General features: G+C 38.0%; 1 protein-coding gene across 2 annotated transcripts; it reads right to left on the bottom strand.

Moving 5' to 3' along the window:
• Positions 1-597: 597 nt before the first annotated feature.
• Positions 598-19,604, bottom strand: LOC103710457 (ubiquitin receptor RAD23b-like). Of its 2 annotated transcripts, none has more exons than XM_008796164.4 (13): positions 19,380-19,604; positions 13,947-14,108; positions 11,175-11,216; positions 11,013-11,077; positions 10,801-10,845; positions 6,187-6,361; positions 5,940-6,095; positions 5,795-5,860; positions 4,350-4,397; positions 4,157-4,266; positions 3,252-3,330; positions 3,053-3,168; positions 598-1,003 (listed from the first exon to the last, which is right to left on the bottom strand). In XM_008796164.4, the coding sequence occupies exons 1-12, from the start codon at positions 19,443-19,445 to the stop codon at positions 3,055-3,057; spliced, it is 1,128 nt and encodes a 375-aa protein (XP_008794386.2). In that variant the 5' UTR covers positions 19,446-19,604; the 3' UTR covers positions 598-1,003; positions 3,053-3,054. The 2 variants fall into 2 exon arrangements, with proteins under 2 accessions (XP_008794386.2, XP_008794387.2); XM_008796165.2 differs by having other exon boundaries at positions 598-998.
• Positions 19,605-19,805: the final 201 nt, after the last annotated feature.

The raw sequence follows: 19,805 nt of genomic DNA, 5'->3' as shown, positions 1-19,805 counted from the left end.
TTATCTGGCTGTTTTCTTGTCGATAAAGCGCTCAGCATGCTCTTCTGGTATGCGACCTGCTTCACTCTGCTGATGGATTCTTAATATGATTCCGACGGGATCGTCAGAACGAGTGCCGACCCAGACCCTGTTACGATGCTTCTTTTAACTTCTCTATCCATCATTTTCCTGTCTAATCACACTTCTACAGGATCATCAGCGTCGAGCTCTTGGTCATACAGTCAGAACAGACCATCTGGATTATTATACGGACACCAACACATTGGCTCTACTTGTTAGTATATTACGTAACATGAAATTTGTTTTAATGCCTCGCTGTCAGACAATAAATGCACCGAAACCAAATACACAAAACCACTTCACTGACAAAACCTTCAGCCCTCTACCACACACAAAGCTGAGCTCCGAGTACTTATTCATGGACCCAAAAGTTACCAAATCATCCCAATACTGCCTTATCTCCGCCCTTGTTGCATTGCTTTTCTTTGTCTCTCTCTTTCCTTCCTCTCCTTTGCAACTCCCCAAAGGATTTCTAACTTGGACATCTGCAATACCCAAGCTTACAAGCATCGTAGGCATATCAACAAACTCCCTTACTATACCAAAAAAAAACTCCTTTAATAAATAAGTATCAATTAAAGACAATCCACATAAATCTTTTTCTCCCAGATCTCAATCTATACGCTCCCCATGTTACATCCCAATTGCAGAATAGAAAATCAAATAACCTGAGAAAAATGGCGGACAATTGGATTAAAGAAGCTGCAACTATGAAGTTATGAGATAACAATATAGAGACTATTTAAAAGCAATGTTGCTAAATCCCATCCGCTATCATTTAATCATTGGGCATTCACGAGATGGATAGTTGGCCCATGGAAACAACTCGGACTCCATTGCCATCATCAGAAATGCATAATGACCCATCTTCAAGGTACTGCAACAAAGTTATGCCAATCTTCCAGGAATATAGTTCAAATCCATTGATGGTCTTCCAGCTAACCTGATAGAAAGCATCTGTTATTTGTCAATGCAGAAAATCTTTCACGACAATAAATATTGGTAACATTCAAGTCTAGCCAGCCCACACAATATGTTGAAGCGTCTTTAACATAGACAGCATTCTCCGTGAAAATAGGTCTAAATCAGTGTTGAGTTCCACCCGAGACTACAAAAACAGAATATTTTGGTTTCAGCCAGAAGCTATGTTACCCAGACACTCCATGTTCAAATTGGCCGTTTGATTGTCAGCATTTCTAGACACAGCAGGACATGACACAACATGGATGGATGCTCCATACTGATGTCAACAAAAAAAATGTCTGACATTTGGCACTTTTTATGAGGTGTCATGCTGGGAACTCTTAGTTTTAAATGTCAGGCACTTTCAATGTAGAGCCCTAAAGTTTTATTTGAACATTTTAAGTTATCATTTTAAGCAAGGTTTTAAACACCAGCAGGACTGCAGGGCATCCCATTATCCCGAGTGTCAAGATTGGGCACCGTCCAGAACCAAGAAATAGATCAGGATGGGATGAAACATCCATCTTGGGTGTCAGGAAGTGGGGCATCCGTTCCATGGAAAAACCAAGACGGCCCCATGCATGGTACTTGAAACCTTGATTTTAAGTATCTCAAGACATCTTCAATGAACAACACAAAATACATTTATACATGATACATGTACATGATGGATACATACATATGCCGTGTCCGCATGCCTAGACATTTGTAGGTTGCCGTGTGACACTCGGACACTTGCACCCATGCCAGGTTCAAGGTAACGCATGCCAGGGGCAATCCAAACCATTGGCTTATGGTGAGTTTCGGCCAAGATTGGCTTATGGTATCAAATCATTGTACATACATTTTTATGCTAATTTCTTTATCATTACTTCGTTTCCTTAAACATCAGAAAGAATTTTCTCTATACTAAATTTAAAATTCTAAGCTTTGTTACAGATTTGGAAGCATTAGAAAAATATGTTCCCAAAAGATTGAAAGAAAAGTAATTTTTTAAATAGGTCACTGTTCGACTATATAAAACTTGGTTCTATAGGTGTTAAATGTATCAAGATCCGCAGTACCGGAATTAGCACTCGTGCTAGTAGGCCGGTGGTATAGTATGGTATGATATCGTGCCGTCCGGCCCACTGCAAAGCGAAAGAGGAAAACCAGAGGGGGAGAGGGAGAAAGAGAGAGGAAAAGAGGGGGGGAGGGAAGGAGGGAGGGAGAGAGAAATGTCCCTCCCCCCTCTCTCTCCCTTCCCCTCTCCTTCTCCCCCTCCCTCTCTGTCATTGGTTTCCTGTTTTGCTTGCCAGAATTGTTCCAGTTCGCTGCTGGTATAGATCGGCACGCCCCAAACCAAGTGGTTCGGGACAGTTCCGCATACTCTACATTGCCATCCATGTTACACAGAAACGATGATTCTATAAAAAAAAAAAACAGAGTGAGGTCTCATGCCAAAACAATATAAATATAATTTCCATGGTATTTTAATTTATTTTTTGACTTATTTTTCTCTATTTTTCATCTAATTTTATGGTTTTTAATTTTTGAATAAGTTTGAATTGAAACTGCTAAAATTGGGGAAAAAGCCACCAAGACCGCCAATATTAGCAAAACCAAAATCCAATTTATTCAGTCAAGACCAAACCAAGTTTTCCCAATCTTGGTTTAAACATAGTTGTTCTGCTCGGATGGCTATCTTAGAAGCAAACTAGAGGTCCTTCAGATCAATCCAGCTTACCATCAGGAAAAAACCATAAAGAGAACCCAGCCCCATGAGTTTTAGAGAAGAATACCTTCTGTGTGTCATTTTAGGAATTGATTTGCTAGTTCTTAAAAATAAATAAATAAACATATAGCCTAGACACTTGCTTCATTCTTTGTTTCTTTATACATGTGAAGTTATATTGAAGTTCTCGTGGTCCAATAAAGCAGAATGCTCAGATATAGGAGCACATTAGTCATGCACAGCAGAAAATAGGTTGGTCACATGAAGCAAACTGATCATAGGATGGAAACAACAATGTGATACTCTAGGAGATACCTTTACTCTTCATCACCTGCATGTTCTAGTAAATAATTTACAGCCAACTCCTCATTCCTGTCACAAGCTAAGAATGCTTCTATGACACGTGCCCGATCGAAGCCCATTGCTTCAATCTATAAGAATTTCAGCTTATTAAACTCAGTATATAATATCAAAATGAGAGTCAGGGTACATTAAAAGATAAAGAGAGACATACTCGTGCAATTGCCTCTTGCTCAGCAGGTGTAACGCTGATGGTGTGGGGCATCTCCTGCTCAGGCTGATCGAATAGATCCCTGGAAAAATTACAATTATCATGTATTTTTGTACATATTTCCAAATATGATGAATCCCAAGGAAGAAAGGAAATGGCCAGATAACACTACAATTTAATTGCATTAGGACAAGAATATATCCAAAACTCAGTAACCTAGTTTGGACAAGACAGCACAAGAAAACAGAACATGAAAGAAGCAAAAACCAGTTACATTCACAAGCCATAAAAACCCAGGGTGCAAGTGAAAGTTATAAAATAAGATTATTAATATTTCGTACAAAATCTTAATCGACATAGATTAATTATAAAAGGGAAAAAAACAAATCAGTAAAGAAAAAGCAAGGGTGAAGTTAATTCCATGGTCAGAGGAAGAGATGTCAAAGGGATTCATATATAGCCTCTACTATGTTCTAATACATCTGGAAGTCATGTTGGTCTTTGGACATGTCTTCTAAATTAACAAAAAGAAATGGAACATTGACATAAGAAACGGGTAAGGCATGTTTTTTTTAAATTTAAATTTGTATAAGATATTAACAAAGAAGTTGGGCATGGAAATTAAATATGATGAATTTTTACCGCACCTCTCTCTCTCTCTCTCTCTCTCACACACACACACACACACAAACACACACACACACACACAATAAAAAGAAAAGAGGAATGCACAAGTCAAAACTGGTGCGATTAAGCTGACCGCAAAGAGTAAACATTGAATTTTTATGACCTTAGGTCAAGCCATTACTCTTATTACGACCAAACATGACTTGATTTTCAAAATAGTAATACATAAAACTATTGAATTTTCCAAACAAGCCCACAAATGATGAATGTGGAAAATTTACCCCTCAATATCTTCAACAGGTTCATTTATTAACTGGAGAAACTCGGCATGATGCTCTTGGATTAACCTTAGAAGTTGAGGGTTCTGCTTACTGAGCTCTTGAAGCATGGGCTACAACAAGAACAACACTTCAATGTACTGCTTCTGATACAGGAAAAAGCAGCTTAATACATCAACAGAAAGAGAATACTAACCTGTAATATTTGTGGATTTGCTTGAACCATCGCACGCAATGCTTGGAACTAGCAGATTAGGGAAAAATATGATTGCATGCAGCTCAGTTTTCAACAGTCAGTACAAAACAAATCAACTACTATATATGGATGACAATGTATTGGATTCACCTTTCTGAACAAAGTAATAAATTAAGCAAACATTTAAAAGATATGCTTAAACTCAGAGAACAGGTCTCAAATAATGTTCTCGACCTTTAGGAGATGCTCATACATATGGCTACCATGTGCACGGGGTATCCATGTATTTTGGATATGTCTGAATGTATGTTAAAAGGGTACCTGCATCTTTATTGAGTATATCAAGTACATGATATCAAATTCCACTAAATATATGGGATTTCCATCATCCTCTATGCTGTCCCTGATCTCTCCAACTTCTCCCTCTACCTCACATCCAAAAAGAAACTGAGGAGCTTAAGTACTCCAACTCATGTACATAATATCATACAGATAGGGTAGCCCGGCATCCAAAATCTCCCTTGGTTGGTGAAAAGAAATGAACCAGATAAATAAAGGCATATGCACAATATGACATGCACAAACATTGATAACAACTTCAAGATAAACAAACAGCACATCTGGACCGGCAATTCATAGAGTCCACATTCAAAAAAAAGGATCCTCGAGGCGTATATCCTTCAATAGTACCCAGAGAATTGTCAAATATTATACTGTGAACCCAGGACTGGCATTCAGTCGATTCATTGTTTTTGTATCACTAATCATATTTCAAATTAATTGTTTTATCTCACTAAGAGTTATATTTCAATTCACTGTTGTTTTATCACTAAGAGTTATAGTTCAAACTTGAAAGGCTTGGTATCATCATGTAACCAAAGACTAATTCAGCCATAGCTAGCAGAAGTGTGATTCTCAAATATCACATGTATCCAAATATAATAAGGTTCTGCATGCTTAGAATTGCTACTGCTAGTGGACAGTCCAAGACGACTGACAAACTTCTTTGGAATGAGAGGGAAGTCATGTTGGAAAGAGAATAAAAGAAACCACCACAAATGAACGAGTGCTGGGCGAAAAATAATAATGCATCTCTTTAGCTGCCCATTCCACTGAAAAGTCAAAGGCCCTAAGTCTACTTTTAAGATTCCTTGTGAATAACATAAATAAAATATAGTTTTGGATCACATTTAAGTGCCAAAACATGTTAGCTATTCTGTTTCTTCAAGATGATTGCTGAGAGAAAGAGACAAATTCATACAAATACATATACTTGTGCAGGTATGTATGCGTATGTGTGCGTGTAGAAAATGATTTATCATATTATCTTGCATTATTACCTATTCTAATTGTCTATATGAATGGATTAGCAAATACAAATGAAACAGATTATGTTTTTTAGCAAGAATATAATTAAGATATAATGTGGGATTTGAATGGCATACCTGTCGATTATGTCTCAGAAAATCCAAAGATCCATCCCCAGCAACTGCACCGACACTTGGAGTCCCCTATTATATATGAATTCATTCAGCTAAAAGTTTAAGTGCTTGAGAAGGGCAAGGGAAACATGATACACGAAAAATTGACCTGCGGAAACATATCTAAAGGTGCAGAATTTGGTATCGCAGATAGTGGTGAGGCCTGAGCTGTAGTTGTCTCAGTCGTGTTTGCCCCCTGACCAGATGCTTGATCTGACGAAATGTTACCAACTGGAACAGCAACTTCTGCCGTAGCAGGAATACCCTGACATAAGCGATGCAAAATATCATCTCTATCATCCTACAATTGTTCCCTAATCGCATCCAAAAGTACTAAAAGAATTTTTATTACACACAGAATATAAATATTCCACAGCACGCTCTGGGTTGTTGTAAGCAGCACGAAGTGCATGCACAACAGTATTTTTGTCCCAGCTCCCACCACCCATATCCATCAATTGCTGAACCACTGGCTCCATATCAGTCCCTGCAACTAAGTTGGATGCAGCTTGACCATAAGCATCAGCAGTCCTGAAATGAAGAAGCACAAACTCTAGGATTTGTACAACTAAAAATCCAACCAGCATCTAATAATGTACACATTGACCGTTATCATAAAAGCCTACCCAAAAAAGGGAAAAAATAACAATCATAAATGCTATAATTTCAGTAGATATTATTGCATATCCTCGTGGAGTAATATTATAGAGAAAGCAATTAGTGGATGTTTTTAAGGCAAAAACTGATAATGTGCTAATAGAAATAAGATAACAATAATGAAAAGTGAGTTTTCGCCATAAGTTGCTCTTCTAAATCAGTCAACATTTAAATCATGGCATCCAATAATTATGTGATTTTACATGTTCTTGAAAACCAAGTTGCCTTAATTCACTTTAAAAATTAAAAATCTTCAAAAGCATGTAAATGGTAACTCTTTTTTAAAAGTATAATTTCAAATATCAAAAAATTTCCTTTCATTCTACCGTAACCTCTCCATTGTCTCCCTAGACAACCAAGTATGTATTAAATAAACTCAATTTTCAATTGCTAAAATATTTAAAATTCGAGAAATGCAAGAAAGCATGTGATGCAGGACAGGTGATTTAGGGAAGAAAATAAGAAGGGAAAGGAGGAGAGAGGAGTTCTGGAGTCCACCAGATGCCAAAGCAACGTTTTTTTCATTAAAATACTCTCCCTAAAACAGGAGACATGGGGGTTCCATATATAGCCCCCTATGCAACTACCCATGATCCCCACAAATGATCATGTAACTACCCATGATCCAACAACATCATGGTTCACTACAATAGCTAAATACAGTCATAACAAGCCAGCAACTAACAAAAGACGAAAATACATAAAAAATAAAAAAGAAAATACACAAGAAAATAAAGCTAGGGTGGCTAAAGTGCTATGCACGCCGGCGACGCCTATACACATGTTGGAAACGGTGGTCTGTGTCCCCACCAACTCCCCTCAGCTGAGAAGAGTTCGCCTCTGGCAAAACGGATGTCTGGTAATGCTCCAACAGGTCTGAAGCAAGTCGCTGAAGCTCATCTCTGCTGATCCAGATATCATCTGACGGAGGTCGACCATGCCATCTGATTAGATATTGCTGATAACCACCGTTCTGCGTACTAACAATCTGATCGTCCAAAATCTGTTCCACTGTGTCTGTGATCTGTGGAGAAAAAGGTACAGGAGGCAAGGCAGGAGCAGGAGATATGTTCTCAAAATTGGATGTGGGGTCAGTGTCAGGCTCATTGAATGGGTCTGCAGGAATAGTTGTCGGACCTCGGTAGGCAACTAAATCTTCTACATTAAAAACTGGATTAATCCCAAAATCACTTGGAATATCCACCACATATGCATTAAATCCAACCCGTTTCAGAATTTTGTATGGACCCATACTTCGGGCGTGCAATTTCCTAACGGCTCCTGGTCGAAACCGTTCAGGTCTGATTCTGATCATTACATCATCACCCACTCGAAATTCTTGATAACGTCGACGTAAGTCAACGACCATTTTATATCTCGCATTATTGTTTTCAATTTTCTTATTAATCTCTTTATGTAAATTTTGCATATGTTGCGCAAAGGACTCAGCGGTCTCAAAGATTCGATTGTTAGGTACTACTGGGATTAGATCAACAGGTTTTCGCGGAACATAACCTAAGACAATTTCGAAAGGGCTCAAACCAGAGGTCCTATTCACAGAGCTATTGTATGCGAATTCAGCTGTGGATAGGAGATCCCAATTACCCGGGTGGTCACCCACTAAACATCGTAGAAGGTTTCCTAGGCTGCAGTTGACCACCTCAGTTTGTCCATCTATCTAAGGATGATAGGCTGTGGAATATTTAAGCCTTGTACCCCTAAAATTCCAGAGGGTCTTCCAAAAATAACTAACAAATTTGACATCTCTATCAGTCACTATCGATTTTGGAAGCCCGTGGAGCTTAACGACCTCATCAAAGATGATCCTCGCAACTTTGGAGGCGTCAGAAGTTTTGGAAGCGGGCAGAAAATGTGCCATCTTAGAGAACCGATCCACTACCACGAGAATGGAATCATGCTTACTTCTAGTCTTTGGCAATCCTAGCACAAAATTCATACTAATGTCCTGCCAAGGACGATCTGGGACAGGAAGGGGGTATATAAGCCAGTGTTTTGTTTGCGTTGTTTGGATAAGTGACAAGTACGACACTGACTAACAATTTTCGCAACATCCCGTTTTAAACTAGGCCAATAAAATCTTTGTTCGATCATATCAATGGTCTTATTTCTACCAAAATGGCCAGCTATTCCTCCCGCATGGAGTTCCCAAACAAGAAAATCTCTAAGGGATGTTTGAGGGATACACAGCTTGTTTCCTCGGAACAGGAAAGCATCAACTACAAGGTAGTCACTATTGTCCCTGGTGTGACCTTCTAACACACTAGCATAGATCTCAGCGAAATCTGGACAAGTTGCATAATCGGCAATCATACGATCAAATCCAGTAACCTTTATGCTTACTGACAAAAGTAACGCTACACGTCGGCTTAAGGCATCAGCTGCCTTGTTGTCAATTCCTGCTTTATGACATAACACGAAGGTGTATTCTTGAAGAAATTCAGCCCACTTTCCATGTCGTGAACTCAATCGTTTCTGGAAATTCAAGTACCTCAAAGCTTCATGATCGGAATATAATACGAACTCTTGAGGTAACAAATAATGACGCCAGTGACGCAGCGCTTAGACAACTGCGTAAAATTCTTTGTCATAGGTGGAATATTTCCGTTTGATACCAGTTGTCAGGATCAAGCGCTACCATTACACCAAAACCGACCGGTGTTAGTGAAGGCGCAACTCTATTTCCTTAAACCCCACCAAAGGCAGCGCCACGAGTCGACTCCGACCAGGCCTCGCCCACCCCGGACTCCGACCTGACCTCGCCCACCCCGGACTCCGACCTGACCTCGCCATGGGTTCAGGGACCCTCGGGTATAACCCACCTACTAACCAAGCCATCGCCATTGGCAGGCGGCAGGACATGCTGACGGTGACCCTCCCTGTGCTGCTCAGGGACCCAGCAAGGTATGGCCCGCACAGCGGCAGAATATGTCCAACATTCCCCCCCCCCCAACGCGATGCCTGGGTTTCGAATTCGAGACCTCTGGCTCTGAAACTAAACTAATGCGGGACAGGTGATTTCGGGAAGAAAATAAGAAGGAAAAGGAGGAGAGAGGAGTTCTAGAGTCCACCAGATGCCAAAGCAACGTTTTTTTCATTAAAATACTCTCCCTAAAACAGGAGACATGGGGGTTCCATATATAGCCCCCTATGCAATTACCCATGATCCCCACAAATGATCATGTAACTACCCATAATCCAACAACATCATGGTTCGCTACAATAGCTAAATACAGTTATAACAAGCCAGTAACTAACAAAAGACGAAAATACATAATAAATAAAAACGAAAATACACAAGAAAATAAAACTAGGGCGGCCAAAGTGCTATGCACGCCGGCGACGCCTATACACATGCTGGAAACGGTAGTCTGTGTCCCCACCAGCATGTTTCTTTTTTTCTTTTATTAATAAAGAACTTGCAATTGCTACTTTAACCTAAGTGCTTCTAAACTTAGGAGCATGGACTGTCATACTGCCCTGAACCACCTGGTACGGGACATACCATGCTGTATCGGCTCGAAACCAGTACGAAACTCATGTTCAGGCTCGAAACTCATGTTCAGGCCAATTCAGGTCCCATACCGTCCCATACTGCCCCGTACTAAAGCATATTGACCTGTATCGAGGTGTACCAAAGTAAAAGGTGAGAAAAAGGTTCGACGGCTATTTCAGTATAGGGTGCGTACCATACAAATTACCGAATCGGTAATGTTACCAGTACGGTACTCGGTATCAAGATTGCAAAGCTTGCTTAGGAGAAATATCTCCTTGGTAGTTTGAGCCCTCTTAAGTTTGACAAAAGCAAAATGTATAGTTTTTGCTATATAAGATAAGAACATGCAACACATGCAACACTAAGTGCAATGATTTTAATGCATTAGAAGGTCCTTAAGTAGAATATGAAACCTAAAAAATGAAATGAGAAATGTCAACTCCATAGGAAGCCATAGAATAGTAGACACTAGGATAAAGAACTCAAGTTCAACATCCTCAACAAATAAATAAAGTGAGGACCATGACTCATGCAAGTGCAGCTGATCAGCAAATAAAATGATATAGCAATATTTCCTCTTCATTATGATCACAAGCATAATCTCCAAAAGAAAATTTAGTAGTTAGATATAAAGTAAAGGAAGAACTGAATACGAGAACAAACACGAAAACTAAATGACTATATTTTTTGTAATTAATGCCAGCAATCTTTTGCGTAATTATGTCTTCTTTTGCAAGAGGAGAAAATCATAAAAAACCACAATAATCAAATGATTATTAACAAAAAAGAGAAGCCATACTCTGTTGTTGCTCTTTCGGTGCTAGTTGCAGGGTTTGTTGAGGCCCTGTAAAAGAAGCAGAGAAACATGAAGGACATTGATAAACACCAATAAGCCCCACCCCGATCAGTGGTGCCAGCTTTGTGAATTCTTTGGGATGAACAATATTGAAAAATATTAAAGAATGATAGGACAAGATGCAGCAGTAGCACATATGCTATATAGCAACTCACGGAGCTTGTGCAGGAGGGTTGCTAGAAGCAGGATGAGGAGCTGGAGCTGGAGCTGTAGCTGGAGGCTGTTTGAACAGATATTTGAATCACTAACACTAATGAAAAACTGCAGCATAGAAATTTACAATCAAGGGAGAACAACGATGATGGGATGAATATCACCTGAGCAGCAGACGAGGCTCCAGTTGAACCTGAAGTTTTGCTCTGAAGTGATGCCAACGCAACAAGTGAATAAAATTGAGGAATAAACACATAATAAAGGCTCACAACAAAAATGATAGAAGATAGCAATGCCATATTAGAAGGGATTAAAGAAGGGTCTGCCATTTATAAATCTTTCATAAGCAGTTCTACCCATGTGTAATGAACTAAACACAAGGTTGACATAAACTATTAAGTGGAAGACATTTCTCAATTTGTGTAAGGAGGTTTTAGTACAATGAAGTGCATCGTACAGAAACTAAGAACACTACAATGTCTATATAGGCAAGAATTGTGCGAAAAAATTGTGAAGATTTGTTTGTCCTAAAGAACACTTATTTTGCAAAGAGTGAAGAACCCAACTGATGGATGCCCATAAGGTCTCCTAGTGTCAAGCACACCAGATAATTCCCAGCATTCTTGTTAATGTTATTTTAAAGGAATTCAATTCTTTTAAGGCTAATCACCTTCTTTTAATTTTCTGGACAAGTAGAGTTATGAAGGTTTCTACCATAATATCCTTAAGAACCCTAAGCATCTACGCCCTCAAACACTTACAGTACATGAAGAAGTCAAAACAATCATGTCCTCGAGAGGTCAAAAAATATATCATAAACGTAAGGACAGTTAAACTGAGAAGTCATCTCAAGGTGTTATCATGCATGCTTTAGCAACCAATAAAGTACGCATGCATAATACTCTACATCATGAAAAGTACAAGTTGCAGACAAAGAATGGCTGGAAATTTGGTTATAGCAGGAACATAGTATAGGACTGTAAGTGCAACAAAAGAAATCCAAAAGTTGAAGTGATTGAGGACAAAAGTTCAAACGCACTGAGATGGCATGTGCAAGTCACAAATTGAGAAAGCCCACATAATAAGAGGGGCTCAAATTTGTGAAGGATTGAGAAAAAAAAGGAGCCTTTTGTTTTAACTTTTAATATTAACTTTTCATATTATTAAAACTTTAGGGAACCAGAATGGGCAAAATTCTTGAACAGGGGCATTGACAGGAAAATACATATAGTTTTCTTTTCTTTTCTGTAGGTAATATTCCATGATTTCTCACTGGTCCTAGGAATGAATTTTCCCAATGGAGCGGTAACCTACCCCTGAATACTTATGACCATTACCTTTTAAAATGGAACTGCAAAATTTCAGATACTGTTTCAGATATAAATAAACTAATCTGTTTTAGGTTCCATTGCTGGTGAACCTGAGTCCATGCTACAGGCTCTAAGATTGATATATTAAAAACTCGCCCTTCAAATATCTAAGCTTAATTAGAAAAACATTATGCCAACCATATTTCAGAACAAATGAACCTCTTAAAGGCCATGGCACTCCCCCTCAAGTACCAACTTTGACAGGAGTCAATTCAAATACAGAGAGTAACAAAATCAAAGGTATGCTTGAAAAAAAATAAGAAATCTTAACGTAACCATCTATCTTGGTTATTTCAATTTCTTTCTTTTTGCAATCCTTTTTCTCGTTATATTTCCACATTGCAAGCAAAATTTGCATTTTTTCCTTGTAAAAGCCAAAATATGATTCTAAGTTAGGTCAAGCATTAACTTTCCTCCTTGGTTTTATTAACCTTTGCCTATATATCAAATAGTAGGTAGTAAAGTTCTGTTCTTCCTACAAAAGAAAAAGGCTTCATGGTTCAGGATCCACCAAGTTTGACCTTACGAAAATTTTAATGTTTTAGTGTAAATACAAATGAACTATTAGTGTTCCTCCTAAGCTATTTTTGTAATACCATGCAAAAAAGTAAGTTTTGGGATGTATTTTGTCAAAATGGAAAGATGAAATTTTAAATATTTTCTTAGCAGATTGCAGTTTAATAGGTTTTTGAATATGAGAATAGACCAACAAACTCATCAAGCCAGATGCCTGTACCACCTTTTACAATGGTGCCAATAAAAAGTATCCATCATCCTCATGATGTCAGCTAATGATTCTCCTTTTGCACTCACTAAATCTACAAGCATAGACATTTCCAACCTTAGAAAGGATGGCTTTGATCCAATTGTTGGTAGTACGTTCATAATTAGAGCACTGAATAATTTCTGTATGGATAATAAAAATAACAATTTGACGCATCTAATAATGTATTTCTTAAAGAAAAGGTTTCGTGAACTGATAAAATCAGTGCGGAGGATAAATATTATATCAAACAATTGCTTGCATTAATTTTGTGAAATGATGGAAATAGCCTGCAGCAACAATACAGGTATTACAGCATGCAATGAAGAGTGAGGGAGGGAAGGAGAAAAAAGATGCAGACTCATTGTAAGCACACATATAGATTACTAGTAGAATCATGTGGGTCAACTACATGACAAAAGCACCATTAAAATTTGAACCCGTAACCTCCTCCAACATGGAGGAGAGGTGTCACCACTGGTCGTAGCCCTTTTGCATATTAGCATAACTTTGTATCTTTTAAATTAGCATGTTGCTTGACAGAAACTGTAAATGATCCTCCTGGTAATTGACTAAAAGATCATAAAAGAGTAACATTCTAGAGTACAATTCCTTTCAATTATTGTAAGCAAAACACCAAGTCAATGTTTGTTTCACTAATCATTGCAGTCCTAGCATGCAACTTTAACATAGTTTGTGATGTTAAGAACTTAAAATACAAAGGAAAACAATTCAATGATAAGTGATTGCAGAAATATCATAGATTTTCTACAGAAAAAATATATAAATGAAAATTCAAATACCTTAGAAAGCATGACGACAAGAAATCCATCTTCACTAACTTTGTTCTCTTCCAATGTACTCTCATCTTTCAAGACCTTTCCATTGTGAATCAACAATTGCTGCCCCCATGGATAATTATCTTTTCCCTGTACCTCCTCAATATTCTTTTTCACGGCCATTATCTTTACATGGATAAAAACAATTAGCTAAAAACTTTCAGAAAGTAACACAGATAGTAAATAAAATTTAACAGTGTCAACATGACCACATTGTTCAGCCATTTGTTAAATGCACTGGAAAATGAGTTATCACTAGTAATAGTCAGGAAAATAAATGGGTCTAAGAGGCTATCAGCTGTGTAAGGATTGGCCTACAAAGGTCAATTCAGTACTTTGGCTGAATTCCAGATAGGTTATCCTTTAGAGCCTATGCTACATGAACTATTCAAGCTGCCTGAAAAATCTTATTTAGCTACATGCTGTGCTACTTGGACACTGAATCCAGCTACAAAAATCCATGTTGTATATTGTATCTGAGCTGGGTACATATTAAACACTTGAATACTTATGAATTTCTTTTGATTGCCACTTTTAAAGATTGGTGGAGTTGCACTCTTCCAAAAATAAGTTTGACCCTCTATCTTGAGGTTAGAAGTCAGTAGTTGTTCTCCTAGAGATTGATCGAAGATTTAAGTATTTAAAAAAATTTGTAAAATATTTTTTTTTATATATTCTTAAGTTAATTGGAAAGTTTGAATGAGAAACATGTATGACGATTAATGTTTTCCTTTTACTGTATAAACAAACAATATTTAAAGGTAAAAATATATATTTCAGTATTAAAATTATATTTTATCCTACACACCCCTGTATCACCCTTTTCCCTCCTTGTCGAGTCAGACACTTGGATATGCAACCAATCCAATTCTCATATCTGTGTCCATGCAACGCTGGCTATATCAAAGCAAAGCACAGCATTGGAAAGATAGCATATCACGAGGAATCCTAGTTCTATGCATTAGAAAATTCTATCCTTAGAATGAAAAAAACACTATTATGGATTTTTCATACTTCACTCAAATGCACAGAATGTCTGCACAGAATTCATAGTCTCAAAGGAAGTTCAATCAAGAATTTTGCTTTTACAAGTCCAGGAACTTCGACTTTAGTCTTCCTCAATGAAGATAGACATATACTGTTGCCAACCAGTGAAAATTAAGAAAGCTTCAATGCAATATCTTATGTATTCTTAACAACCTTTGAGGTATGTGTAAATCTTTTCATATGAAACAACAACTACATTTTAGAAATTAAAAGAAATCAAAGTCAAACTTTAAAATTTAACTTAGAAATCTCTTTTGAGAATTGCAAGTCATTTTCAAAAAGCAAGTTAACAAAATGTGATTCAAGCAGGTGAGAATTGCATACTCAAAGCTTTTTTTTGCCTTTCATGTTTGGGGTAGGGGCGTTGTCGGTAAAATATAACTAACCCAAAAAAAAACTATCAGATTCCACTATAAAAACAAAAATCTACCTTCACAAATTGCAGTTGTTTTAAGTGGCCATTCATCAAAAGGCCAACCAGCCACCAAGCAAATAGAGTTGTCTCCCCTCAAAAAATATAGTGTGAACTTGGAAAGAGTGGAAAAGAAGTGCATTTGGAAAGGCTATATGCTGAGTACAATGGTGTAATAGGTGGCTGCCTAGATGCTTTGACAACCCAACTGCCTAGGAACCTAGAGGTTTCTAGGCCTTTAGGCAGGATGACCATCCAAGCGCCTAGGGACCATCTTTGTCTTGAGCAGATGCTTCTTTTTATTAAAGCATTTGATTAAATAATTCTCTTTTTAAGTAAAAAAATATTTATTCCAACAGTAAAAAAAGTCAAGTCCATTTATATCATGTTATGTTAAATATCATTTAATGCTTGAACTATAGATTATTTTTTTCTTTTTAGATTAAGATTCATACTGCTTTTTAATAAAAACGAAAGAAGACTAATCACATACAATGACTTTTAGGATGACGGGATGTATCATTACCAATCAAGTATTTAGCCATCTATCCTTCCACTATAAAGACCTAGGAGCACTAAGCATGGAGCCAAGTCACCAACAACCAAGGCATACATTGGGTTAATGATCAACATGGATATGTCAAGGTGGAAATAACAGCTCTAGTTTCATTAATGATAGTGTCGGGATTGCTTTACATCCTAGAAGAGATTTTATCTAGAATCTAATGAAAAGGAAAGTAAAAGAATGTGCTACCACAATTTCTGCATCAGCAATTGAAGTCAATAACAATGACAAAGTAGTTTATTAGTTTCCTACTAGGGATTAAAGGAAACTAGAACCAAAAATATAGCTAAAGGCTTCACTTGCTTACAAATGGATGAGTACAGAAAAGAAATTAACATTCTTGGGTTGATTACTGTTGCTTGGTTGTGTAAAAGAGCAATTTTGTTTTCCTATTTTGATGGGAACAACATCCACAACCTCCTTAGCATCTAGACATAGTCCCATCATTCATAGGTTTCAAATGACCAAATCAACATCCAGACACATGTTGTAACCTTCAATCTATATAGCAATCGCCTTAGGTTTTATTAGGGCTGGACCAAAGATTGCTGAACCGAGCCGTACCAGCCGGTTCGGCCCGAACCGAGACAACCCGCTCTCCGACCGGGTCGGTTCTGCAATCGAAAACGGTTCCGGCTCCTAGGAGGCCGGAACTTGATTGGATGTGGCCGGAACCAACTCTGGCTGATATTTATTTTAGAAGAGATGTTGCTTGGGACGTGCTGAAGAAACAGACAAACAGCACTTGCCATATAATCAGGATTCATGAGATTTTGAAAAAAGACAGGTAGTTAAAGAGACAACCAAACAATGCTTGTTATGGCTCAAGTGTCCCCACCTTGATGCAATTTGTGGATGCTAGTTAAAGAGACAATCATTGTTTGGTTATATAAATTGCTCAAAAGTGAAGCAATAAGTAGTATTAAGTACTAATTATTTATTAATTAACAATTCAACAAATATTCAATGTTTAGTCTTAATACCAAGAATCGAAAATGGCAAGTTATATAGATAAAAAGAAACCAGAAGAAATCAAGAGATACTGAGAGAAAAAAAAGAAAGGAGAGGAAGGGCATAGAGGAATGCAAATCAGGGCAGAAATTGATGGTCATGATTGTCCACAATATGCCCCTGGGACTGAAATTAATGCTGGCGATGTTGGTACTAGGGTTCCACAGTCAATGCTCAAGAATTGAAAGGTTGGCTCTTCGGACTGTCTATCAAAACTTTTTATTTTGGAGGGGGGTATTAAAATCTGAATCTAGATCACTGTCTGGAAGAATTTATAACTATCTAAATTTGTACCTGAATCCAACCTGATCCAAATTTGCACATTCGAATCTGAGTCAACCCAGACACAAAGTCAGTCCCGTAGTAGTTCCTAGTCAGCACTGGCTATCGGACATCTAGTAGCCTCTAATTTGTCTCAAATGATTTTGAAATAGAAAACAAAGATGATGTGGATGAATTACTTGCATGATATTTTATTCAATGGCAAAAATGAAATTCTTTAGACTTGGATTGCTACAAAAATGGTAGGCAAGCACTTTCTAAAATTTAACGGATGTATATTGTGAATTCAATTCATGAGATCAACAAATAATAGATTGAAGAAAAGCAGAATCTCACTATCCCATAATGCTTGAAGGTTCAGTCTGAGCATTTTCAAGTTGTTACATCCTGATAATGCATTCAAGTTACTTTTAATCAGAGAGCAGCGAAATGTATTGGTTGTCCCATAATAGTTTTTATAGACAATCAATTTATGATTGAATTTTTCAAAGTTGAATGTAAAGTCATAAGAGCTCAGCACTATTTTAAAAAGTGGTCTATGAAGCCACATATGCATATGGGACCTCCTGGAAGCCCCACACAGGTTCTAGGTTACCTTTCTATGTAGACAGACAGCATAACAGGAATCACATAGGCACCCATCTAAGCAGCCGCATACCGCTTAGGCACTATGAAATGCCTTGACCGTATGCAGAATACATCTGCTTTTTGAGATCTTCTAGCTAGGTATTTTGTTACCCCTTCATTTCTCATTGATCTTTGCATGCTTGCTCCCATACCCAGAGCTGCTCCAACATCTACTCCTATTATAGGTATCTGGTATTCAAGGTGAAAGAAGTTAATGAATTTACGAAATTAGATGGTTCATAACCATTGATGTAGGACATCATTGCCGTGAATTTGCAAGTTGATTTTCACATAGCTTTGGAAGAGGAAATAGAAGACCAAAAAAAGCCAGATTTGCGAATCTTTCATAAAAGGAAAAGGACAGCAAGAATTTACAGTTACTGATAGAAGTCTTCAGGTTGTAAGAAGAAATAAGAAGAGGGGATTAGGAGGTGCAAATAAGCTAGCAAGTAAATAAGGAAATTCTGGATGGGTAGAAAAGGTGAGGACCACAGGGTGTAGGATGTCAAGTGACTTGGATCATGAGCTAGATGTTGTGGATAAATCAGAAGGTACACAAAAAGCATGCAATGTGGAATAGAAAGTTTTCTTTTTTCATGGGGTGGGAAATTATATAAGTGGTGGGTTTGATGGGGATGATCATGAGATGATTCGGGAGGATGGAGAAATTTGGAACCATGTAGCATGGATAACTGGAAGAATTTCAACTATAACGGTCAACAAAGAATCAGGAATTGTGAGCACAGAATCAATCTGATACATCAAGATTGGTTTTGCAATTACATCAAAATCCCTGTCAGCTTACAAACTACTACAAAATTATTTATACGAATCATCTTCTTGCATCCACTTCAGTCATCTAGAAATTCTCGGAAACCTAAACAGTAAACATAATTCCGATGTCCCTCTATAACATCAACGCAAAATACACCTGTAAAACCTTCAACAGACAGAAACAACCTCCTATGAAACCCCTATTAAGTTCTAAACCAACGTCCTAAAACGAAAAAGAAAAAGAAAAACATGAAAAGAAAAGAACAAAGAAAAAAAAACAAGAAAAGGAAATGATTGGATTCCATCGACTACTAAATGACCAAATGTGCCTCCTTTGCCCCGAAAAGTTGTTTACTTTCGCGAGTCCCAAAATTTCCCAACAATTCGATGCAAACTGAATTCTTTTAAAATAATAAAAAGAATGTGGCTTTCAGCAATACTTCCTACCGTCAATAATCCAATCAAATAAACAAGAAAAATATATGCAAGAAAGAACCAATATACTCTCAAGAACTCAAAGCAAACCCCGCAAAAATAAAGAATTCCCAAAGAATAGGGCCTTCGAGTAATCATTGCAAGAACCCTGACGTCAATGATACAACCAGAGAACATAAGAGATTTTCAAGCAAGAGAGGTCAGGTAGACGAAGAAATCGGAGAGCAAAAGAGATCGAGTTCACCGTATCGCCGGGCTGAACCCGGATATCGAAGTGGCTCCCCTTCAACGTTTTCACAGTGAGCTTCATCTTTGGATGCGTCGAGAGGAGGAACGAGCCCCGATCGCAACCCTAGAAACAGAGAAGAGCACTGCGAAGAGGGCGAACCCTAGAAACAGAGGACAGAGAGAGAGAGAGAGAGCCAAGTGCGAGAACTTCCTTTAGATCGGAATATCGGGAGGGGGCGAGACGAAAAATGAAGGCCATCCATAGGGCCCTTCCTGCTGCTGCCGCGTGGGGAAAATATGTTGCACGTGCGGTGATCGTGACATTGGTGTGCCGGTGAGGCGACGCTGATGGCGTCCAAGGGGACGGCTTAATCAACGGACGCTGATGGCCTGGGCCTTCAGGTCATGTCATGTAGGATGCAGCGTGTGCATAGAAATACTT

Source organism: Phoenix dactylifera, chromosome 7 (assembly GCF_009389715.1).
Source record: "Phoenix dactylifera cultivar Barhee BC4 chromosome 7, palm_55x_up_171113_PBpolish2nd_filt_p, whole genome shotgun sequence".
In the NCBI taxonomy this organism is placed as follows: domain Eukaryota; kingdom Viridiplantae; phylum Streptophyta; class Magnoliopsida; order Arecales; family Arecaceae; genus Phoenix; species Phoenix dactylifera.
The sequence above is the reverse complement of the archived record's forward strand: the minus strand, read 5'-3'. Positions and strand labels throughout refer to the sequence as shown.